The following is a 25786-nucleotide window of genomic DNA, read 5'->3' as shown; positions in this document are numbered from 1 at the left end:
AAGAGAATCCCAGAAAAAATAATGAAAATATTAATAAAAATAAAATGTAGGTAAGACAGCCCTGCTAAATCAGCTAAATCAGCCCTGTCACTCCCACTGGATTTCATTCAAATTCATACATATATAAGCAAAGAAGACGAATAGTTTTGAGAATACAAATTACTCAGTAAAAGGGACAAAGTCAACAATTTAATTTCATACAAACACTGTATAACAATATTTTGTATTTACTCTGAATGAACAAATTATTATTATATGCCATGCCTACAGGTTAAATAATTATGTAAAGTACATAAAAAGCACAGTTATATATACATATATATATATGTTTACTTTTTTTTTTTAAATAATGAAACATTTTGAGCATGTCCATCATGTCATCTTGGCATAACCCTTTTAATAAAGTAAACTTTGACATCAGTGACATCACAACCTTTATACTTTTTTATACTGTTTTATTTTCAAGTGACTCAATACACTTGCTGCTTGTTCAACAATAAATAATATTAATTTTACCTAATATTTTTCTACATATATCTACAGTACAGGCCAAAAGTTTGGACACACCTTCTATTTTTAATGTGTTTTTTTATTTTAATGACTATTTACATTGTAAATTCTCACTGAAGGCATCAAAACTATGAATGAACAAATGTGGCGTTATGTACTTCACAAAAAAAGGTAAAATATCTATAAAAAGAATTTTATTCTTGTTTCTTCAAAATAGCCACCCTTTGCTCTGATTTCTGCTTTGCACACTCTTGGCATCATTCTCTCAATGAGCTTCAAGAGGTGGTCACCTGAAATGGTTTTCCCACAGTCTTGAAGGAAGGAGTTCCCAGAGGTGTTTATTAGCACTTGTGGCCCCTTTGCCTTGACTCTGTGCTCCAGCTCACCCCAAACCATCTGGATTGGGTTCAGGTCCGGTGACTGTGGAGGTCAGCTCATTTTTTGTTAAGTACATAAAACTCCACATGTGTTCATTCATAGTTTTGATGTCTTCAGTGAGAATCTACAATGTAAACAGTCATGAAAATAAAGAAAATGCATTGAATGAGAAGATGTGTCCAAACTTTTGGCCTGTGCTGTATATTCTTCTGTATAAATAGCTGGGGTAAAGCTTAAGCTGTGCACTCTATCAATTATACTAGAAACCTGCCATCACTGAATTCCACTGAGTATGAAAATAACAACAGACAATGTTACAAAATCACCTCGTTTCTGAAGCAAAAAGGTGGCTTGACACACTTACCTTTTGTCCCAAATAAATAAAAAGCAAACATCACCCAAAATCACCAGATTATCACTAAAAGTCATCACATCTTTCATTTTCCACTGGGACATTTCAACAACTGCCCACCCACACAAAGTCTGTGCTCTCTGATCTACTGAATACTTTTATGAATTCAAGATAAACTGACCCCTCCCAACCAGGACACCACCTGCTTCATAACCGTCCCACGGAAAGCATTTTAAATCCATCCAAAGAAAAAAAAACACAACAACAACAATAACACGAAGCTGGGCAGCTTTTTATTCATAGTGGTAAAGATTTAGTGATCAACCTTAGGACCGTTAGTAATTTCCCAAATATTATTAATGATTTTTTTTTACCTTACTGACTCTCAGGTCTTCCACCTGCTTTCACAAACTTTACAGGTTTAACTCACCACAGTCCACCTTCCCCTGATTCCTCTGTCATGTGTTTACCTCTAGATTCTCCTCAGTGTTTCAGGTTTTTTTATTTGGGGATAATAATGGCTCTTACTGTGGTTTGCTGAAGTATGAATGACTTTGTGACTCAGAAACTTTAATCTGTTGAACTCTATTTTTGATTGTGGCATAGTTCCTGCTTGTTGAGACCTTTTAGCTTACTTTACTCTGCTGGAAAGTTTCTGTTTACATCACTTTAATGTTAAACAGGCTGTACTCAAGAGGTCTGGAAATATCTAAAAATTGAATAATATTGTCTATCTTTTTCTGTTCCTGTCTGGCTGTCTGTTTGTCTGTCTGTTTTGGTTTTAACTAACCTGTAATAAATTTAATATGTGCAGGTGCATGTCTGGACCAGGTTTATTGGGGGTTAACTCCTGATTCATTTCCTACTGCACTCTAAATAAATGCACATCATTATTATTTCAAGTACAAAATCTCAGCAATGTCTTTGCGGCTCATAATTCATGATGGGGGAGCTCATACTTGGTTTACTGGTAATGAATCAGTAAGCCATTATTTACCTGTTTAAATTACATACATCATTCATTCTGTCTTTATTTATAGTTTTTTATTTATTTATTTCAGCTTAACATTATATTATGCCAATTAATGTCAATGAAATTAAATCATAATGCTGTTTATGACATTGCTGTGAATGTTAGTATACAGTACTGTATATATGTATTATTTTTGCCAGGTGAGAAAAGTTTGCTAGTTCAACCAAAAATGTTTTGATTGATCTAAGCCTTAGTTTCTTAAATATGAGTTTAATAATAAAAAAAATACAGTTACCCACAAACAGAAGAAGCTGAAGCAGAATGACAGCACTGAAATGCTGTTGTTGATAGAGAGCACTGATGGAGAGTGATGGCAGGTTCGCACTGAAGGATTTTAGCAATGATTTGTAATGTCTGATGTCTGTTTTTGGAGAGTGCCAGCACTGTAGTTCTGATTCCATTATTTTCTTCTGTGTGTTTTATTTTCTTCACTGTACACCAGAAAATAAAACATATTTAAAAACAATAATGTAAAATGCAAACTACAATTGCTAATAGATTCATGATTACAAGACAACAAGTAGTGTAATATCATGTGACCTTGCATTATTTATCTAACACTATATACTGTGGACAGATCTGCGTCATAGTAACCATGTTTTTAGCCATATTCTTTTTATGTTTTTCGCTACACCATACAGTCATGATGTGCAGATATTTTAAGTAGACATTTTTTGTATTTCTCCTTAGAAGAAGTCTGTTCTAGACCCCGAGGGCTTAGCCCCTCTCTCCATAAGTCTCTAGTGGCACCCCTGAGTACGTGTAACATTTAAGAGTGGCACTTTAGAAAACAAGTGACAAACAGAGCCAGAATGAGAGAGAGAAAAAAAACAGGTCATGGCTTGTAAATTATGCTTTTCTCTTTGGGTGGTTATGCCACAGACTGACACCATCTGTAGGTTAGTGGAGTCAAAGAGTGGTCACTGGGTAGTGTGGAGAGAGCACGGTTTAGCTGCGAAGCTCTCGCTGGGCTCTCAGTATGTTTCTTCCTCAGACTGCTAATGGCCTGTTGTGTCTCACACACACATACACACGCGCTAAGGGCCAGAGCACATGCACTGAGGGATTATTATGAGTTACAGAAATAGCATTTCATAACAAGTTTTTTTTTTGATATGGCATTACAAAGCAGTGGGTAATGTTAAGTAATAAGTTACTCATCATGGAATTAGTTTTTTTTACTGTTTTCTGACTACATTTCTTTTTCTCTCTTTCCCTCTCTCTCTCTCTCTCTCTCTCTTTATCTCTCTCTCTCTTTCCATAGACTGTAGGTGGCTGAAATGGCCATGCCCCGGGGGCGTATGAGTCCCTCTCTCCAGCTCCTCCTGTTCCTCCTCCTGTTGCTCAGTGCCACGCCGCACTGCCATGGCCGCCCGCTCTTCAGTCCACCTACAGTTAATGTGGCCGTGGTGTTCAGTGGCTCCTCCCACCAGGGTGAGATAAAGGGTCGTCTGAGCCGGGAGAACTTCCTTGACCTTCCCCTGGATGTGAACCCAGTCACAGTACTAGTGAACGATACCAACCCTAGTGTCCTGCTGTTGCGCCTTTGTCAGACTATGGCTGCTGAGAACCTCCATGGTGTGGTCTTCGAGGATGACGTGGATTCAGAGGCCGTGGCTCAAATCCTAGACTTCATCTCCTCGCAGACGTCCATTCCTATAGTGGGCATCAATGGAGGATCTGCTCTGGTCATTCCTCACAAGGTAATTTTATAGTCGGGCTTTGCAAGAAAGGCCTCCAGAAGGTCCTTGGCTTGAATGTATGTCAGATTCCTCAAACTCAAGTCAGTAGTGGCATCATACTACTGAGACTAGTTTAAATGTTAAGCATAATTCTCATTCAAATATACAGTTTTTACACAGATCAGCGATAATTTTAATTCCTCTTTCTTGTTTTTGCACTTACTGAGCACTTTTCCACCAAAAAGAAGCTCTGGTTCTTGATCCAGTTCCATTTGGGCTTATAGGTGCCCTGGTGCTTTTCAGCGAACCAGTCTGCATTTCCACCAGTTTTAGTGGAACCGGCAAAACTTAGCAAAGCGGCGGTGAAAAGAAGCGGTCACGATCCGTGCTATAGAACCTGTTATTTTTCAGTTCCGGCTGGAAACAAAAGTTCCTGGTTCCAGAACCTACTATTGTTGCTGGAAACGCAGCAAACGGTTCAAAATTAGGTTTGTGAGTCAGAACGCTTCTGGTTCCTTGTCAGTGGAAAATGAGCATTTTGCAGTTATACACTGCCCACAGGACGATGCTCACAAGACGATGCCTACAGGACACTGATGGCTGGATTTTTCTGGTTGGTGTACCATTCTCAGTCCAGCAGTGGTATTGAGATGTTTAAAAACTCCAGCAGCACTGCTGTGTCTGATCGACTCATACACACACACTAGTGCAGCACACACTACTAACATGCCACCACCACCATATTAGTCTAACTGCAGTGCTGAGATGATCTACCACCCAAATAATACTTGCTCTGGGGTGTATTGCATATATATATATATATATATATTAATTTTTTTTCACTAATAAAGATTAGTTACGGTTAAATACTTTAGACTATTTAGCTATAAGCTATCAGAGCTATAAGAAATGTAATGTATAATAGTATAATAGGTATATAAATGTAATGTATAATAGGTAGATTATGATTAATTACCTACTGTGCAGCTAATAAAGATTTTTATCAGTTTTAATATTTATACCCCAATAATTGCAATCTTATGTGGATAAGGCTTCTTTTGGAAGTTATCCATCCACATGCCATCTACAGTATGATGTATATGGTATGTGTAGTAGAGATGATGTGATTTGCACATGGTGTGCACAACTGATTAGGCTCTGAGAGAGAAAATATCAGTCTTCAGGAACCTCCCATTAACGTCATGGGGTACCGTGGTACATTAGAAGTAACGAATATGTAGTAACACAGTGTCCTCCATGTTCAAGTCAAGATTTCTCTTTAATTCTGTCAAGCAGCTGCAACTTTATATGCGCCCTATTTCCTATAAAACTGTCAAGTTCTTGTTCGATGGTGTGCTGTATAAAATAGCAGGAATATAAAAATAAATCTGACGTGTTTTTCTTCCAGAAAACTGTGCAAACAAAACCTGGTAATACACAGTCATAAACTTTCTGATGCTGATCTGAATCTGAATCAGTCCTCAGGCCCAAAGCATAGATTAATTAGAATGCAGCGCCACACATTTTGATTTGAAACATTGAGTCCAGACCTAATCAATGTTATCTGCGTTTTCGCAGTGCCATTTTCCCGCATGTTAGAGAAACAGTCAAAGTCCAAATATAACTGTTGAGATTTGTGAGGTCTTTGAATCAATAGGTATTATGATGAATATCATAAGCACCCACCCAGAGCTCTGTGTCCCACTTTCTGCTGGCGATTGATTTATGTAGGGAAATGTTCTTACGAAAAGGACTGAAATTCAGAGGTAGCTTTCAATGGATGCAGCTGCCATAAAAAAAAAACATGATGAATGTAGACATTAATGTTTAAAATTACTGAGGGTGACCAGTGCAGACCACTGGTAAAAGGGGAACATGGAAGTGCATACCTGGTAATGGACATTAAAGCCACAATACTGTTTTATTTTATAAATTAACACTGTAAATAGCAATCAGATTAAACATTATACCCTGGTGAAAAAATATATACTTAATTGTACTTAACATACAACATAAAACATAACATAAAACATATTGAGAAATGTCTAAGTATGTTGTAAATTTACTAAAAGATGTATGTACTTACTTAAAATAAACGGTAACACTTTACTTGGATGGTCCACTTTATGGCCTTGTTGATGCTCAACTTACATTCAACTAACACTGAATTGAATGTCCATTAAATGTGACTTAACCCTATGTTAAACGTAAATAATTAAAAATAGAACCTAACTGTACACCTAACCCTAACCTTAACCATGAATTAACCCTAAAATCTAACTTTACACTTAACCCTAACCCTAACCTTAACCTAATCTTAAAATCTAACCATAAACCCAATCCTAAAATATTAAGATTAGAGTTTGGATTAGAGTTGGACATAAAGTTATATTCAATAGAGAATCATATACTTTCAGCTTTCAGTTCAATTTCGTTTAATAGACATTCAGTTAAATGTTAGTTGAATGTCAGTTGAGCATCAACAAGGCCATCAAATGAACCATCCAAGTAAAGTGTTACCAAAATATATTAAAAGTACATTAATATTATGCTTTCATAAAATATGTGAAAGTAAACTTTGATCATACTTTTTAAAATGTAAAATTCACAGTTTTTTGTTAGCAAAGTGTGTTAAAAATAACTGTTACAGTAGTTCACTTAAAGCACAATGTATCATGTAACTTTTAGGAAAGTAAATTAAATTACTGCTACTAATTTAGAAAATGTAAAGTAAATTTGTAACATGCTAAAAATTGTAGTACAGTATACTTACAAACTTACAAAAAGTGTGCTACTTACAAACGACCGGAACAAGAAGCATATTTGTACTCTAATGTAAATATATTTAACATGAATTCTTAGTACATTCCTAATGTTCCCAGTGTATAATAGTGATATAATTGTAATACTCATTAAATGTATTATAATTTTACTATAAGCATATTTAAAAAAATTGGGGTTATATACATGAAGTAATATGTTTAAATGTTACTTATGTACTGTATATTTGAAATAGTTCAATTTTAGTATAGTTAAGTACACTTAGCACAATTTAAATAGGACTTTCGTACTTTTTTTTTTTACAATTAAAGTAAAATAAGTACATAAAAGGTTGTTCCATTTTAGCACTCTTTAAATATGCTGATTAATAATGTGGCTACATGAACACTATAGAACACTATAGAACACTATAATAATGCTTAGTATATTTTAATCTACTTTTTTCACTAGGGTATTTAAATGACATTATTGTATTATATATTACAGTGACATGCCTAAAGTTGTGTAAATTGCTATTAAACTGTTACCGCAGGGAATGGCTTGGGGTTGCACATTTAAGTACAAGTTGTCAGGTGTTATATTTTGAATGAGCATGCTCGTGGCAAGGTGACGTGAATTATTGGTGCTAAGGTGGGGGTTCTGTTAAGTTCTTTTAAGGGTGTGTGGGAATTTAACCTTTTTTGATCCACAGTGTCACGTGTCATAGAACAGAATATGTAATAGGAGGCATTACCACCCACAGTGGGCAGAGCAGTGGTGGCAATTATTGTGACTATTGGATTCAGGCTAGATTTTTCCCATGTGAACAGACATGTGGCTCTGCGGAAACCACATCCATATTCAATGCAGAAAACTTCACACACATATCCAGCACAGTTTAGCTTCCTTGGGCATGACAAAAGTCATAGGACACGTTGCTAATAATATGTGATATGCCCCATGACATTTAGCATGTCAGTGTACATTTACATATTTTACATCACAGTAAATCACATTTCACATATGTACTGTACATACTGTATGTGTATATACTGTATATATAGGTTAAAACACATTGTGTGAACGGAACAAGCCTGATATAGCCACTGCCAGTTTCCACAGAGACAAAATAAAAAAAATATTTTTAAATAAGTACAACTTTACAGCAGCAGTTTTTGAGGCCTTTAAATGCCATTTGTATGCTCATTTATTCTCCACATGATTTGATTTATGTGTTTCTGTGTGTGTGGGTATGTGATTTGGTACAGGGAGGGAGGAAAAAGGAACCAGGTACTGCACAGGTGGAAATCTTGGCATGCTATGCAAACAGAGTGAAGGGAGATGTATATCTCTAAATGAGAAACAATGGATTCAGTGGGAGCGATGAGTATCTTCACTACTGGATAGAGAAGAGAGCGGTTTCCTGCTCAGCCATCATTTTTCAAACCCTCTTCAAGCTCTCTCTGTACATGTGAATGATGGGAGATAAGTATGAATGAAGCATAATAAGTCGGAGCAGAAAGACACAGAATATGCTTACATCTTCACTATCAGGATATTTGTGGCTGGAGACGCTGACAAATAAGAGTTCTTTATTGTATTCTAAAACCTGAAAAAATACAGACTAGGCTAATTTCGCTTTCCTCTGGTCTTTTAATGAATATTGATTCCTCAGGGAAAGTCGAGGTTTTGTTCGGTGTATTTGTTAAGCAGTCAAGCCAATAGATTTTTAATAGCAGCAGAAAAATCTGAAGAAAAAATGATCAACACAAAATACATAATAACTTTCTCTTCTCTTGTAAAAACTGTTCCCTAACTTTACCCTTTTCACATGGAATCTAAAAAATGCTGCATTTTTAGTCACCGGTCACAATAATTACCACACACGGTACTGTCTACTGTGGGTGGTAGTGCTCTTAATGGCATTATTGTGGTATAGACATGACACTGTGGATCTGCTAGCTACTATTATGCTTCGCTTGAACTTGCCTTGAGCACACAGGGCAGTGTTCTACCTTACCACCTACACAGGTGTGAGCATCCTCAAGCCATTCCCCTGAGCTACCATTTTCTTGATCAATTTAGATAATGCTTTCCTTTTTAGATAATGACTAAGATAAGAAAAAAAAAACCTCACTAAACTGTTGGTAAAATATTTATTTATCCAAACTGCCTGATTGTTTATTCAATTTAAAAAATGCATGTTGCCATACAATGCAAATACATGCAGATTTCATAGGCTGTAGTAAACCTCCCTGCCAGATTGAGGATTAGACAATGAAGTCCAGTAATCTCCTATGAGAAAAGCATAGCATGTAGATTACCAGGGCCGGGGTCAGAAATTGCCCCTTCCTGCAGCGCAGTCTGTTCTTTATGTCAAAATCTGCTCTTTATTCAGTGCTAGAGCAAAACAGTAGTCACTAATGTACACTACACATGGCAGCCCCATGCCAACATATAAGCTGTTTCAGATTATGGTCATTCTGAAAAGCCTGCTGGAAAAAGGAATGCTCTAGAATTCAAAAACATCTGGTATAGGATTTTCTTTTTTACCAAAGCCTGAGAATAAGGGATAGTGCTACAGCATCTAGGTTAGGCTGGTCCTGAATCCATAGCGAATAAAGATGTGGCACAAATATATATATATATATATATATATATATATATATATATATATATATAACACACATTTCCCACAAACACAATACTGTCCGTCTGGAATGAAGTTTAAAATAGTGCTTCCAATTCTCAAATGAGCATGATTGCTAAAGAAGGTTCCAGGTCTTGTTAGTTGTGTGGGTTCAGTGCTTTCATTTCAACTAATTGGTGTCCTCTGAGCGCCAGCCTCTGTAGAGCCGAGCTGGGTGATCTTTTTTTCTTTATTTCCTACAAGGAGGAAAAGTTGCGGTAAAAGAAAAACACTGATTCCCAGAGCTCCTGACACTCTGAGCCCTTCTGTCTCTCACGGCTTGCCTACTTTAGGTAAGCTGCAGAAGTTATCTGAAGGACACTGGATCAGCCTATCAGGGTGCACGCAGGCTCCTGTCAGAGAGGAGTCTTGGGAAAGTGTCTCCAAGCCCCTGACACTCTTCACCCCTCCACCTATTTTCCTCATGTCGGCGCTTAATTAGGTGCCTCAATCTCCCTTCTGCATTTTCAGCCACCTTGTGTGCTGTGAAGTCAAGTGCTGTTGGCAGTATAGGGCAAGAGGACGCTGTCTTATGAATCATAATTTAATGCCATACTCTATTCTTAAATATTTAGGAAGCCCCTTTTCTCAGTTGTGTTTGAACGGGAATATTTAATCTTTGTAGGTTGAAAAAGAGGTTAACATGATTTTATTGTGTTTAAATATTTAAAGATTGACTAAATACCTAATTGCGGCAGTTATACATTTTTTTATATTAAGAAGCAGTCTGTTTTTATAGAGCCAATAATTGAGCCCTTTCAAGGAATAATCATATATCATCTATTTTAATTTTGAAAACTTTGTATACAAAAAGTGCTTTATTTAGACTTATATTTCTTTATTCATGAATGTGCTTACATTGTTTTAGCTTAAACTTTAGTAAATAAAATAAATTACTTCTCTCAAAAGTATAAAATGGTTATTTGTTAGAAATGCACAAGTGTTTGCACAGCAGAGGGTTCTCAGTTCTCCCATTTCACCACTCACATAGCAACCATTTCTAGCTTTTAGGATACATATGTTGTTGTTCTTTCCTTATTTGAACAATTTCCTTATGAAAAAATTAAAGTTCTTTATTTAGACTAATATTTCCTTATATGTGAAGACAAGTTAAATATATTTAGAGTCACTAAAATAACTGATAAAATAGTATTGAAAATAACTGAAAGGGAGGAAAATGCTTGATATATGATTCATTTTTGGAAGGACTTAATTGTTTTCACAGCAGGGGGTTCTCAGGGCTCCCCTTTAATCTCCCAGTGATACACAGAGAGACAAATTATTGACCAGTTGATTGAACACAACAAATCCGGTTTGTTCTGGCTCTTTTTGGAGCCAGTCAGTTTTGACAAAATTGCTCTTGTTTGGATGTAAAGTTCTAGTCAAAACCTGTAAAAATATGTTTTTAATATGATCTTTACAACATGAGGCTTTCCTCGTCGTATTAACAACAAAATCTTTAAAATTCTTCAAAGAACCATCTACTTGAAAAAGTGGCTCTTCTATAATACTGTTAAAAATATATATTTTTTCATTGTTAATGGGATCTTTTTTTTTTCTTTTTTACTGAATTCTCTAATAATTTAAATGATTGTAAGAGTATAAAGATACAGTTACACATTTAACTCTAGGATTTCATACATTATGTGAGCTGGACACACTGTTGAATAATTCATAGATTTAGCGTAAAATATTTAACTAAAGCATTTAAAAATTACTCATAACTGAATAAATAAAAAGTCAAATGTTTATAAATGCTTGTGCTTTATGTATATATTTGACTTGCCACACACATTGAAGTGTGTCATACTCCACGGTTTCACTGTCAAACAGGTACTGAGGGTAAATTGTATATCTATTCAAAAGGATTACAGCAAAAAGAAAAATGGTCAAAAGCTGGGTAATAAATCAAGACACCTACTTGTGGCAATGGCACAGATAGGATCAATACACCAGCAATTTATCTTTGTATTGAGAAGCCAGTCCTTGTGTTTCACACTGGAAAAGTGTTCAAGGTTAATCGTTCATACTGATGCAGGAATATACACTGAGCTACAGTAGTTCCACTGCATATGCATAAAAACACTGCAATTAATGTTGTGAACTACAGTCATTATGTTATGAACCAGTATGTGGTCCCCTCAAAGGATTTCATTTCACTGTTTTTTTTTAATGTATCGTATGAGGTGAATAAGTGCTTAAATCAAATGTGACACAGTTCAAATATTTAAATTATAGCTAAATTACTCTCCAGAACAGCAGGCCAGTATAAATGTGTATTTACATTCTGGCAGAATGATGATAATGCAGCTTACGCATTAGAGACGGCTTTATTTGGGTCAAATAAAGAAAACAGAACCTGTTATAATGAATGGGTTGAGGCAGGCTGCAGCCGTGGCTTTATTTTGGTCAATTCAAAACGTATTGTCATTAAAGTAGAGTGTAGTCAAAATACAGGTAACACGGCTCAAAACATGTAAAACACAGCTAGAGTCTACATAGCCAGAGATATTGATTGTTATAAGTGACAGGTAAGGCTTAATGTTAGACAAGCAAAGTGAGGGCAGTGTTTAGAGGAGCTGGGCAATGATGTGACTGAAAGTAAACCCAGGAACACACTTGCCACATACTATAGTAAAATTCAAACTAAGAAAAGGAGCGTTTGTGATGGCTGTTTTAAGCTGTTTCATGAGAAATTTTTCAGCTCGATCTATGAGGATATGCAGGTTAAGGAACGTGAGCAGCATAAATAAATAAATAAATAAATAAATAGATAAATAAATCTAAATAAAACATCTATCCATAGGATGTCATATGCCACAGAATCCTCTCCATCATCTGGATACAGTCTTATTTTTGGCAAAAACACTGTAACCCACAGCCTCGTGTAGCATATTCCTTTCACTTTTTATTCAGATATAAAATGCATACTATGAATTGTTTAATGTATTCTTACTATAAATATATTGTATCGCCATTTAAACAAAACAACTGTCAAATAAAATGCTCCAAAATTACTTAAAATAAACTCTTTTATATTGACTTCCATTTAAAGTTCAGAAGAGATTTTTCTCCTGTAAAGTTTCTGTTTCTGAGATACATGTTTTTTCTTTTGACAGCTATGTGTATATGTATATTTATATAAAAACTTTCTTATGTTGATTTGGCCATTGTTAAGTACTGTTATAGTCTGTTTATTCCTATACTCCCAGATCACATACAGTCACATAAGTTGATGGGAGCATGGAGCATAACAATAGTTATGCCACAGAACCATGATATCCAAACTTGTATTACTATACATATGTATATACAGCTCTGGAAAAAAAATAAGAAACCACTTAAAAATTATGAGTATCTTTGATTTTACCTAATTGAAAACCTCTGGAATATAATCAAGAGGAAGATGGATGATTTTTGCACCAGGAGTGGCATAAAGTTACCCAAAAGCAGTGTGTAAGACTGGTGGAGGAGAACATGCCAAGATGCATGAAAACTGTGATTAAAAACCAGGGTTATTTCAGAGGAAATCAATATTTGGTGTAACAACCAGTTTTTAGAGCTGTATACATACAAGCCTAAAGCACATTGTGTATCCATTACTTAATCATGTACATAGTATAACATCATCTAATTATATTCCTTTCTCTACATGTTACTCACAGGCTGATGGTTCAAACTTCCTCCAGATGGGAGCTTCCATCGAGCAGCAGATCAATGTCATGTTTAAAGTTTTGGAGGAATACAACTGGAGCAGCTTTGTGGTGATCACCAGCCTGCATCCTGGCTACGAGGACTTTGTGGACTACATCCGCTCGTTCACAGACACCAGCTACTTCCTGTGGGAGCTGCAGGACGTACTAAGCTTTGAGATGTCAGTGGGAGCCAATGACATCCGATCACGCAGACTGCTGCAGCAGGTGGATGCTCAGGTGTTTCTTGTGTACTGCTCACACGACGAGGCTGAGTATCTGTTCAGGATGGCGTCTGATGTCGGGCTCTTGGGGCCCGGCTATGTTTGGGTTATCCCCAGCCTGGCAGTCGGGAACCCCGAGGCCATTCCTCCTGACAGCTTCCCTATTGGAGTCATCAGCATTATCTCCGACCACTGGAGAAAAACTCTGCGTCAGAGGGTCCGGGAAGGTGTGGCGGTGGTAGTGAAAGGAGTGTACAGTTTTCATAAGCACAAAGGATTTGTTCCTGAGGGGCACAATACCTGCAACAGTTCATCAAAGACGTATGCCAATGATTCACTATTTAGGTAAGATTATAACCTTTACTGGACATTTTATACAGTAAAATAAATGACCTACCAATTTTTGCCCACAAGTCGATTCTTTTGTGTCTTTATCTGTGTTAAAAATCTCATATATCAATCAGATATTTATACTTAAAATCATAAAAAAACACCGCACTCATTCTATCATAACAGTGCAGCCAAAAACATACTAAATAAATCACATTTGTAAAGGTAGACACACTCTAAATAGTGTGTGGCTAAAATTGGTTTCACTTGCCAGACCCCCATCGAGTATTCTCCACAAATGCAGTTTGCGGTATGATCAATTAATAGTGATCTTTTTTTTTCTTTTAGTCTGGTTACTCTACTTTTAAAGATACACGACATATACGACATATATATGCTAAAGAAATAAAAAGAAATCCAGAAGCATTGAGGCATTAAGGGGGCCTAAACACTAGACAGTGCAAGAATGCATCATGCATGCAGAATGTGGCAATGATTGGAGGAGGAGGGAAGAAACAAGATGTTTGGGCCATTTGAAAAAAAAATAACTGGACCACTAAAAAGAAATTGTATAAAGACATACTGTGTCCAGCTGCTTTAGAACGAAGCGAATTGTTATATTCTGCCAATCTGGCATCAAACAGAACCGTGAAATACATCATACCAACCTCCATCTTGGATTTGTATGTGCTTTCATCTGCCTGTGCTGCCCAGCCTCATTTCTATTGGTTGATGTGCCTCCATGTCAGAATACCTTGCAGTAAATGTTAAAATGGTTAAATTTTTCCCCATACAGGCACATTTATAGTACAACAGAGCTGGCACAGTGTCCTACCTGAAATATACAGTACCGTGCAAAGGTTTTAGGCACCAGAGCAAATTACACTAATTCATTTATCTCAGCAATATGAGTGTTTTTACCTGAAAAGAGCACCAAATATGATTTGAACAGATGCAAATAAACATAAATACAGTAAAACTTATTAAAAAATGTTTTCCGAAGTCATAAATGTAAGCCTCCTTTGGCCTAAATCACAATTTCCCCTTAATTAATTCTTATACGTTATTAAATAATGTTATGGATCCACCTTTTGGCAGCAAAACAAAGCAGTTCAAGTGAATGTAGTGAAAAAGACATTATAGTCATACATGTCTTTTTTTCTATCTGATGTTAGCGCATCCAGAAAGGATTTTCCTTTTTTTAGCCCACGAGGAGAAAACACTAAGACTCTCAAAGCTCTTGTGCTTTTTTTTTGGGCAGTCTTTCCCCTTTATAATGAGATTTGGAGATTTTTCAGATTTCCTGGTTAAATCGGCTTTTCACCTGGGAGCAGTCGGCCTCATTAAAGACTGTTCCAGTTGCTTCCCTAGGCTTTCTGTAATCAAGCATTTCAGAGACACATATGACTGACTTCCTCTCTGTAATATTCCCTGACTCTGAGACTATATTAGCTTTTGGGCCTTTTTTTCTGCGTAAAGCATGTTTAGTACTATTATTAAGTCATTTTGAGTGAAGTGACGTAACATTAGCAAAGTGTATGGTATGATGGGTTTCACCACTCATGAAAAGCTTAAATAAATCAGTATCAGCTGGAAAACACATTATTTCCAAGTCCTTATATGGTGGTCTGCAGCTATTGCCCAATGTTAAAAGTTTTGAAGGTTTTTTTTTCACACCACAATGCCCTTTAATCCATGCCTCAGGTAAAGAAACGTATGTTTATGAGTGTAATATTTTATGTTATAATGTACCTTGGTAAAACTTTACATTGCCTCAGGCTTCATTCTTATTCAGTGTGGTTATGTGTTCACTCCTAATGTATGCCATAAAACACGGGTCGCTGTATAATTCTTTATGGGTCCGGCTGTTTGCGCAGGCACTAACAACCTGCAGGTTGGAGGATAAGACATAAATCATAGAGATGCGCATGCATTCTTCTGAAGAGCTTTGTTTGCCTGGAAAAAAGGTTTTAACAGAGCTTTTTGCTGCCTGTCTGGATGTTTTATAGGCATATGCTGAATGTAACATGGGATCACAGAGACCTCTCTTTCAATGATGACGGCTATCTCACAAATCCCTCCATGGTGATCATCGCTTTGGATCGAGAGAGAAACTGGGACAAGGTAAAGCTTTCTTTTAAACAAATAGCTATCTATGACGTAGATATACTGTATCATAGGTGCATTCTTTAAGTGGAAATCTGCCAATGGCTATGCAAACAGACTGACTTTTCAGTTTGATCCAAACCAAAATAGCAGGTGTGAAAGGTTTTGCGAACTGTGATCTGGACCAAAAGACCAGAATTTGGTCCGAACAAAAAAAAGAGGTGGTCTGGATCAATTGAGCCATGGTCGTGTTTGTTTGCAGTGTGAAAGCAGGAGGAATTTTTCTAGATGAATTCGACTTTAAGACCAGTTACAGAAAGCTGAGGCAGGCTACTGTAAGCCTTTTTGTAGCAGAAGAAAAAGCAGTGTTCTGACATTAGGATGCACACACGACACACAGCAATATGACCCCAATACCTTACACTGACGATTTCTGTATCTACTGTAGCTGTAGATTTTTTGCTGCATGACGCGCTTGCACACATACACACCTATTCTTAGAGAGGGGTATATTTCAGCACAATGTCTAGAAAAACAACTCTCCAAACTGACAAAATTCCTCAAGTAAATCAATGTGAATTACAGGGAATTATGCAGGATGTAGGCTCTGTTCATTAAACTGTGAAAAAAACAAAACTAACCATACCAATGGTTCCCAATGGTATGGTGAATACCAATTCAAAAACATGACACTTTTAGGTGTAAAAATGCTTCCTAAATAGTTTTTCATTTTGTATTTACAACAGCTTATGTCTCTTTAAGACCTGAAAAGTCAGAGCATGCAGTGGCTTTTGAGGGAGAAAAAAAAATTGACACAGTAATAATGTACACATAATTAATGTCTTGAAGGCGCCCACACAAGAGGAAAACAGCTTAGGTCTGGACTTCATTATGTAGGCATGTTGTGATCTTGTAGCTGACTACACAATGACAACATGACATCAGAGGTCTGCTGGTCATCACCTGCTGTCTACCCCCCACCCTGCACTCCCCAACAGCACATGTTCTGATAATACACAGTACAAGAGTGCAGGTGAGACTGGAGTGGGTATTTGACAGTCTCTGGAGAACTCCTGGTGAACCTGAAACATTTTGGGTCTTTTACTGGGAGACAATGCTATGAACCCACACTGCAAACATTCTGCCCAAGCGTATACTTGGAGTAATTTAGAGATTAAACTGGACAACAATCCAAAAAAACAAGACAACGAGAAGAGCAAAATGAATGAAGCTACATGATGGTGGTGGATGGTGAGAAATGTGCTACAATATCAGATAAGAATGTAGCATATGAACTTGATGTCCTGATTATGTCACATTTGAAATTAAGGCATTTTATCACCAGCTGGGCAGCACACTGGAACAACAGTTAGTGTGGGGCTTGGGGTTGTGGGTTAAGTACTTGTTCTCTATCTCTGTCTTGTGAGTTATGGGTGTGTTTAATACTCTGTGATGGGCTGGAGCCCTTGTCAGGGGGGTTTCAGGTGTGGTTTTTGGTTTTCCTAAAACAATAATGAAAAGTACAGTTTTGGGATGGGCTGTTCTTCTTATTGTTACTGAAAATTCTCCATCAAATTATGATGTGTACACATTATTACACAGATTGGCTAGTCTACTCACAGTAACTAAAACAATCCCCATCATCATAGTCAGTATAGTGTCTACAAATTAGCTGGAATGTATGAGTTGTATGTGTGAATGAATTGAAAAGGAATCTAAGAGAGTAGGGGATTATTCAGTTTTATTTTCAGAAAGACAAATAATTAATAGAATGAATAATTAATAGAATTAAACATTTTAAAAATGAATCATTGTATTCAGGTCGATGCTCTCAGCTACATCAATATCTGTGCTGATATAATATGAAAGTATGGGCAGTATTTCGCTTGGGAATGCCAAATAGGTCAAGGCTGCAACTGCTTTGACCACTCCACAGAACTGCACAGAATTGCAGTTTCCAGTTGGCATGTCTTTCCTGCAATAACTAAACAATAATCTTTAGGATGTAATAGCAGTTATATAGTTTTAGAGGCTAAAAGACTTAGAGTATTTAGAGTATTTTACATAACATCACTGAATGTCAAACAGGGAAAAAAGGAGATTATATATGTTCTATTTAATGTAAACCAATAATGTGCTCAGTGAGGCTGCATGATAAATCAAATCTTTATTATTTAATCTATATGTGAAATTTTACAATAAACAATATTCAAGAAGCTTAAACTAATTCAGTTTAGGATATTAATTTCTCATCAATATTTGGATATTAAACAGTGCTTAATGTGCAAAAAAACAAATCAGTCTTTTTACTGTTCGAAACATCGCTGCATAGTTTCAGTGACTCTACAGGGCCTGACAATTTCTTACATAATCAATAATTACTTTCTGGTTCATAAACTGCAGAACTTCTGTCATCAGACATCTTATAACCTCTACATGTCCTTTCAGTTTTATATGCACAAATCCAATTGTCGGCATAGAATTATTGAAACTCACAGTCAGCTCTCTGTTTTATGGGCTATTAATTTAACAGCCAGCATATTTTTAACAGTACTTATGTTGCACATTCAGTGCTTTTCAGGGGATATTATTTCAAGGGTGGAAATAAAGCAAACACAGATGCTGGTCAAAGGGAGAGAAGACCAGTATAGGTATTCTTCACATACTTCTCTAACACCAGCACATCGGGCAATTACAACTAGTTGTAATTCCTGCTTTTTTCTCTGTCCTCACTTAGTCAGACCCTCAGGGCTGTGTTCTTCCTCTGATGGAGACATGTGGAGAGTGGTTGGCAATGTGCTAACTCCACCTGACTGTGGAAGCAGATGTGTATATAAATAGAGAACAATCTGAGGTACGTGGTCAGCCACTTCCTCCTTGAGGGGCCAAAATAATGAAAATGAGCGCACTGTCACCCACAGACCATCAGAACCCGGGCTGTAAATGCTTTATAGATAATCGGTGTTAGATTATCGCTGGAAAAAGTCATATCTCTCGCCAACACCTCTCTGGTCCCCTGTGTGACATAACAGCTTATCTTTATCAGTTCACCCTCCTGCTGGAGCCTCCTTTAGTTTCCCATTGACACTCTCAGTGCTACCTTGCTGCTGCTGCTGCTGCTGCTGGGGTCCTGCTCATCTGAGTGGAATGAATCACCTCTGCACTATTTTAAAGCACAAGCATGCTCATGTTTTAGACTCCGCTCTTCTCTGTTCTGTCTAGGGAGTACGTACAGAGGGCAACCTGACAGATCTGAGAAAACACTGGCCACCCTATAGTGCCTGAGGCTCAAAATAAGAGTTACACATTCTGATTCATTCTGATGCTTGTGCCTCAAAAATGGTTAGAAGTAGTTATATAAATCGGTTAAAAATCAGTAGTCAGTATAATCAAACAGAATATTATAGAATAAATGAAATAATATTTTTGCCATACATTGTGACAAATTTGAAAACAAATATATGTATTTAAATATTGGTTAAGAGTAAAAATCAAAAAATAGTTCTTGACTTGAATGTACAGTTTTGGGTCAAATTTTAAATAGTAGGCTACTGAACCTTGGCGTCACATACAAGACTGCCATGTTAACCCAGGGGTGACCCCTGAAACAAAACTGTGTTAAATAGCTGTGTTTTCTTACTTTTGATTATAATCTTCTCACCTGTCATACAATATCTGACATGTTTGCATGTTAAGAAGTCACTAGTGCACTTTAAAGCAGCATTATGCAGCATTTTTACCTTGGAGTATCTTCAAAACTTCAGAATGATGACCATTTTCAGGCTGAATTTGTCCCCAAAAGTGGTTCTTTAAGGAACTGTACCAAAGAACCATTGTTGCCAGATTTATTTTAAAGGTAAATACCAAGACCTTAGCTGCTGACCAACATGTTACTTGAATTGACAAGTTGTCTATGCTTTGGTTGTTTTGATAGAATAAAAAAATGTATACAAATAAAAATAGCCTGTGTTTTTCAGAGAAATGTACATTTACATTTACGTTTAAGGCATTTAGCAGACGCCCTTATCCAGCACGACTTACAACAGTGCTTTGTTGTGTCCATAGCTCGTTTGTAGACTAGGATCAAGAGATACACAAAGCTTGATAATGTTTAGAACCCTAGCAGGATTATTTTTAGCTTAGTTTAAGTACTCTTTAAAAAGATGAGTCTTCAATTAGCGTTTGAAGACCGCGAGTGACACTTTGGTCCTTCAACACAGAGAAGAGTCTGGATGTTTGTTTTCTGTTGGTTTTGAGGGACGGTGGTTTGAGCCGAGCTGTACTGGAAGCTCTAAGAGCTCTTGGTACAGATCTGGCTTTGACCATTGCCATCAAGTAGGAAGGAGCTGGCCTTTCTTTGGCTTTGTAGGCCACTAATGACCACTTATGACTAATGACCACTGAAATTGTTATTATAAGTTTGTGACGCTCCACTAAATTCTAATTGAGAGTAGAGGATCTCTATATTTCCATACACTACTAACACTATGCACTATGTAACTTTTGTGAAGCACAATAGACAATGCCTGCAAGAAAGCCATAAATGTGCATAGTCTGAATAATATTTATGTAAAGCCCTGTAGTGACACTGTTTTCTCCAAACTTCTTCAAGTACCGAGCAGACCAGAGCTATAGTCATAATTGTCAAACATGTAGACTTACAAAATATCTTTGTGCAAATGTTGTGAATTACCTGGAGTACAGTTTTAGTCATATATGTATAATTTTTAAGAGATGTTATTGGCTCACAAGCAATAAAACTTAAATAAGTTCTTTATGGCATCACTCCAAAAAAAAACAACCTTTTGCTGCCTTTCTTCTTCGTGGTATATTCCAAAACACCATAAACCCAGGGGCGGATTTTACCACCACGCAAACCACTCAATTGCTTGGGGCCCCAGAAATCAGGGGGCCCCCTGCTGGCCAAAAGGTTGAAAAAAAAAAAAAAGAAACACCTAATTTCTTTAAGTTAAGCTAGGCGAGGTCGACTAAGATAGCTTTGGCACAACCATGAAACGGTCTTATTCCAACGTTGCCCAAAAAAAAAAGAAAATTAAGAAAAGGAAGTCCAGCACAGAAAGCTTGACAAAGCTCACCAATTTTTTCGAAGCATCAAGAAATGAAATGTCTGACGAGGATGAGGTACCTGAGACAGCTAGGTTGTCAGAGTCAATATTGCATTTTGCTATACAAAAGAATCCATTTAATCAGGGCCCAGGAAAAAAGCATTGCTTGGGGCCCCAGAACTTCCAAATCCACCCCTGCATACACCAAGGACTAACATGTTACGTGAATTGTAACTGATGTGCCTATGTTTTGTTCGCAGAGACAGAACAAAAATTTGAGTATAGCGTATAGTCTCTGTTCTTCTGAGTGATGACCACTGAAATTGTTTCTGCACCTGGCAGCAGCACTAAACCTCTCTGAAGAAACAGCAAACAAAAAGTCATTTCTCCCAAAATGTGAACTGCATCTATTCATGTCAGGGGTAGAGTTATTATTCAGAGCATTATTGTGTTATTCTGTTAGATGACTTTCACTAGCATTCTCACCAAAAATACCTGATTCACACTCCATCATAAACTGCTCTCTCGAAATGGCATAAATAAAACATTGCACTACCTCAATGCCACATCATACCTCAGGAGTCATCTTGTGAATAACAGCCAAAATACTTACCAATTTGAACCACATCTGTCCGCCTCGTTCAAGTATTTGTATGTAACTCGAACCCTCTGGTGCCTGACACTCAGGATGTCCGTCCACCTGATGGTAATTATGAACGGTTCAGATGACACAGCCAATGCAATCATGCTGCAGGCCTGTCTCATTACCCACACCTGAAAGCCAGAAGATTGGATCTGTTTGCTCTGCTGATGTTTATGAATGATACTTGAATAAATCCCTATTGTTGAGGCTTATCATGCTTGCTTTGTCCTCACGGCTAATACCATAAACAAATATGGATTACAATGACAGAGACTGATCTGCTATCTGAATAACCTCTGTATTCAACACAGCTGGTTGGTTGCATATTTGGCTGAAAGATGAATAGTGTTAATGACTAGTGAATAGTGTTAATAATTTAACTTACTAAAGTTAATGTTTGGTTACTCTAGGCGAATTAAATGAATAGGCAGACCTGCAGTGAAGAATACCGGTTGTGAAATTCTGTACAGCTAAAAAATCCATTATAACTGGTATTTGCTTATTTAATGTATTTATAAAAGTATTTATCTTTATAACACAGATGTTATGAAGTATTTATGAAGAGAATTGTCTTGTCACATATTGAGTATCGCAGAATCACAGTATTGTGATATTATTGTACTTTGAGATACCCCTCCACCCTTTCTCTTGAGTGTCATCTCTCCAGAAAACAGTCCAAACACACACAGACACACAAACCACTCATGTACAAATGGAAATGGAAATAAATCACATTTAGATGGTAACCCAAATAGCAACTACAGTATTACAGTATACTTATTTATTTGTTTATATCTTGTATAAAATGGCTTGGAATATGTCAATATTGACGATATATTGATCAGCCCTATTGCACTAAGCATTGTCTGGATTAGGAAAGAAAAAGCAAAATTCTATTTACCCCAAATACTTGGACATAGCTGGTAAGAATTAGAAATTGTTTGGCACCAAAACGCTTCAAGCTCAGCACAGTCCAGATGTTGCTATCTATTAATTTAGTGAACAGCGTGTGCAGCGTAAAGTTTTCTTTTTAGGAAGCAGCCAGCTGTGGATAGTACTTGAGGAAAGAAATGGGAAGCACATACAGCAATTCATTAACTAAGCACAGTAATTTTTATTATATTCAGACTTACATGAGCATATTAAATGACTTATACATGGAGTGCTGGCTCTAAGGGTCTCAGTGGATCTAGAGCCCTGGGTGTGACATGAGAATCCTTGGAACGTGTGTGTGTGTGTGTGTGTGTGTGTGTGTGGTGTAGCTGGCTCTCGATGAACTGTAAAGCAGGCCTGGATTGGTTGTTTTACTCTCTGGATAATAGTGTATTTTTTCTCTCTCTTTCTCAGCTCTAAGCTCTGTAAATATTCTCGAGGTGTACAAGGCCTTTCTCATTAGCGCCGCACCATCTTAAAGTAATACTCCAGTGTTACCTTGTACTTATAAAAAAGGAACACTGCCAACTGATTTATGTTAGAAGATGTTGTAGTATATATGTATCATGTTTATGATTAATTAGAGTTCTTAAAACACTCTGCATTTGGGTCAGTATTAATATAACGTGTCTTTATGAAATTTCAATACAGTTTTAATTAACTAAATTCAAATAATGATTTTCAGTCGTTGATTAACAAACCTTGTTTTTTTAACAATTCCTTACAGTTCTGAAGATGTTCTTTTAAATGATTTGACAAAAAATAACTGTATTCATTAAGCTATCTCACCTTTACTAACCGAAGACACTAATTGCATGTTCAGCCATTTTAAATATTATTTTAATGATTAAGGACAATTAAGGATTATGTGTTCCCTAGTAACTCATAACATGGTCCGGATGTATCTTCAGATTCTAAGCAACCATGATGAGTTAAAGCACTGATAGCTCTTGTTAGAGTTAGAGTTTCAGACAGTATTTTCTTATTAGAACTGTGCAATATGTCAGAGTAATCTGTGTGGTATTTAGCCTCCAAATCTGCCCACCACTATTCCCCCAGTCCCATTTCCACACTCAGGGTTGCCAGGTATAGACAACAGACCACAAACAGTGTGCTGCAGCCACAGTTATTTTTCTGCCAAACAGGTAATCACCAAGATTCAGTAAGGTTCACTAACCGTATGTAATTTACCACCACCACTAGCATAGTAGAGACACTGTGTGTAAATCTGGCAACCTGTGTGAGCTTCACATCTGGGGATTAGTGTGTAGGGCAGGAAACTTTGGAAATTAGGCTCCTGTAGCCATTTTACACACTCACTCATTTATTACTGACCTTTCCAATAATATTTTTCATATTGTCTCCATACTTAGCTGAGGTAAAGTTTAAGCTGTCCACTCTGTTGTGGTAAAATAGCAAGAAGATTGAAATATTTTGAGGAAATCAACATGTATCTTTAAAACAGAACAAGGTCACCATAAACAATTTATAAAGTTTTGCAACTCTAGGTCAACCATGCTTTCTTCAAATGACAGTTTACACTACAATTATCCAATTGGACACATGCATTACAGGACAAATAGTAAAATAAAACATGAAGCTGGAAAAATATAAGTTCTGTGTAGACTGAAGCATCATAAAAATGATCTGTCATTCTTTGAACATTATGAGACGCCAAAAGGCACAGTATTCTGATAGTGACCTACTATCAGTTTTACACATTCCTAGTAAAAAAAAAATGTGTCATTTTTAACACATCTGAACGAAAATGTCTTTTTTCTTAATCTTTCTGTGTCAGAAACCAGCAGTCTAATATTTATTTCAGTGAAGAGACGCTATCACAGCTTCAGGGACAGAAAAAAAAAGAAATCTTTGGAATATTTTATCGCGAGTTATGCATCATGCCAGACCTGACAGAATGCCACTACTGGATTGTATCCTATTGAATAGCAAATGATTTGTTCAGGCTGAAACTGACGCTCGCTACCTGTGGGGAGTAAACGCTCGATTGAATTACGGGATGTCTTTTCTTTATTACTGCTGCCATTCACCTGCAGCTTTTCAGCTTTCTGTGTGTCGCCCTCTTGTCTCTGTTTTAAAGTGGCATCCTTAGGGGTTTAAAGCTTTAGACTGAATCCCCTGTTTCTCACTGTGTTTCTCCAGGTGGGCAACTTCGAGAGTGGGATTCTACACATGCGCTATCCGGTGTGGCCTCGTTACAGCAGTTTTCTGGAGCTTGTGTCTGATAACCGACATCTGACAGTAGCCACGCTGGAGGAGCGTCCGTTTGTCATTGTGGAGAGCGTGGACCCTGCCACTGGCACGTGTGTGAGAAACACAGTGCCCTGCCGGCGGCAAGCCAACAAGACCGAGGCGTAAGACCTTTCTTTCTTACTGTGATCATATAAGATATGTTCACAACAGAGGATATATATATGTATATATGTTTTAGAAGGTTAGGGTTGAAATTTCTATCTGAATCTTCTTCTGGTTCTTCATATTCACAAACTACTACAAGTTGCATAAGGCCATTAACCTTCAGTACAGTTTTCTTTGGTGTGGGGGAAAGGAACTATGTCTGCAGTGCTGCCTGGTTAAGTCGAATATTTGTTTTCAGTGGTTAAATAACTCAACTTTTTAAAAATGTCTTACAGTTTTGAAGTTATTTTTAAAAATAATTGATTACTTCAATTAATTTTATTCATTTAGCTATTTTTGTAAAAGAATATCAAGCTATTTAAATGTGTCCAAGAACTTCCTCAAGTGTCACCAGATGTTTGATATTCACATAATAGATAACAGGTTCAATCAGAAGTTTACATACACATTAGACATGTGTACAGCATTCATATTTAGTAGAAGAGAACAGAACTTTGATGCACAAAAGGAATTTACCAACATGAAAGTTTTTAACAAAATTATTTTTATAATATTGGGCTTAATAAGTATTGCAAGTATAAGTGTTGTCATTTTTTACTATTGTATAAATTAAATAACCTTAAGTATTTTTTATCTTCCTTTATTTTATAGAAGAAAAAGTATTGCATGGTGTAAATTATTTGGCTGAAAACCACACGTGTTTTTATTTCGCTATTTTCGGCTTTTCTAATATTTGTTGCACCACTAGTAAACAATGTTTCCACTGGGGATGGATGGGGGTTTCTAAAATAGCATTAAAATATGCACACCTACTTACATTATTCATTCAGTGGTGGTGTTCCAAAGTTTCAAAGTGTCTTTTACATTGCCAAGGCCTTCGGGTTGTTTCTGGCCATCCAAAACATTTTCCTCTGGCTGACAGTTTTGGGCTTCTTCCTTATCAGATCCTTTATAGATCTACACTGAGATCCTTGGGCTTTTCCATTGTACAGTGTGTTGGTCAATCCAA

The 25786-nt window shown here is 36.8% G+C and overlaps 1 protein-coding gene across 2 annotated transcripts in view; it reads left to right on the top strand.

Annotated features, from left to right (window-relative positions):
• The window catches only part of grin2cb (glutamate receptor, ionotropic, N-methyl D-aspartate 2Cb), a 56362-nt gene that overhangs the window by 12271 nt on the left and 18305 nt on the right, over positions 1 to 25786 (top strand). For both annotated transcript variants that reach the window (XM_049464998.1, XM_007259363.4), the window contains 4 exons: positions 3538 to 3976; positions 13070 to 13665; positions 15660 to 15774; positions 24562 to 24773. In XM_049464998.1, the coding sequence (XP_049320955.1) occupies positions 3554 to 3976; positions 13070 to 13665; positions 15660 to 15774; positions 24562 to 24773 (1346 nt within the window). In that variant the 5' untranslated portion in view covers positions 3538 to 3553. The remainder of the gene's footprint in view (positions 1 to 3537; positions 3977 to 13069; positions 13666 to 15659; positions 15775 to 24561; positions 24774 to 25786) is intronic.

This window comes from Astyanax mexicanus, chromosome 15, assembly GCF_023375975.1.
Source record: "Astyanax mexicanus isolate ESR-SI-001 chromosome 15, AstMex3_surface, whole genome shotgun sequence".
Classification (NCBI taxonomy): Eukaryota; Metazoa; Chordata; class Actinopteri; order Characiformes; family Acestrorhamphidae; genus Astyanax; species Astyanax mexicanus.
Note: the sequence above shows the minus strand (reverse complement) of the source record. Positions and strands in the feature narration are given on the sequence as shown.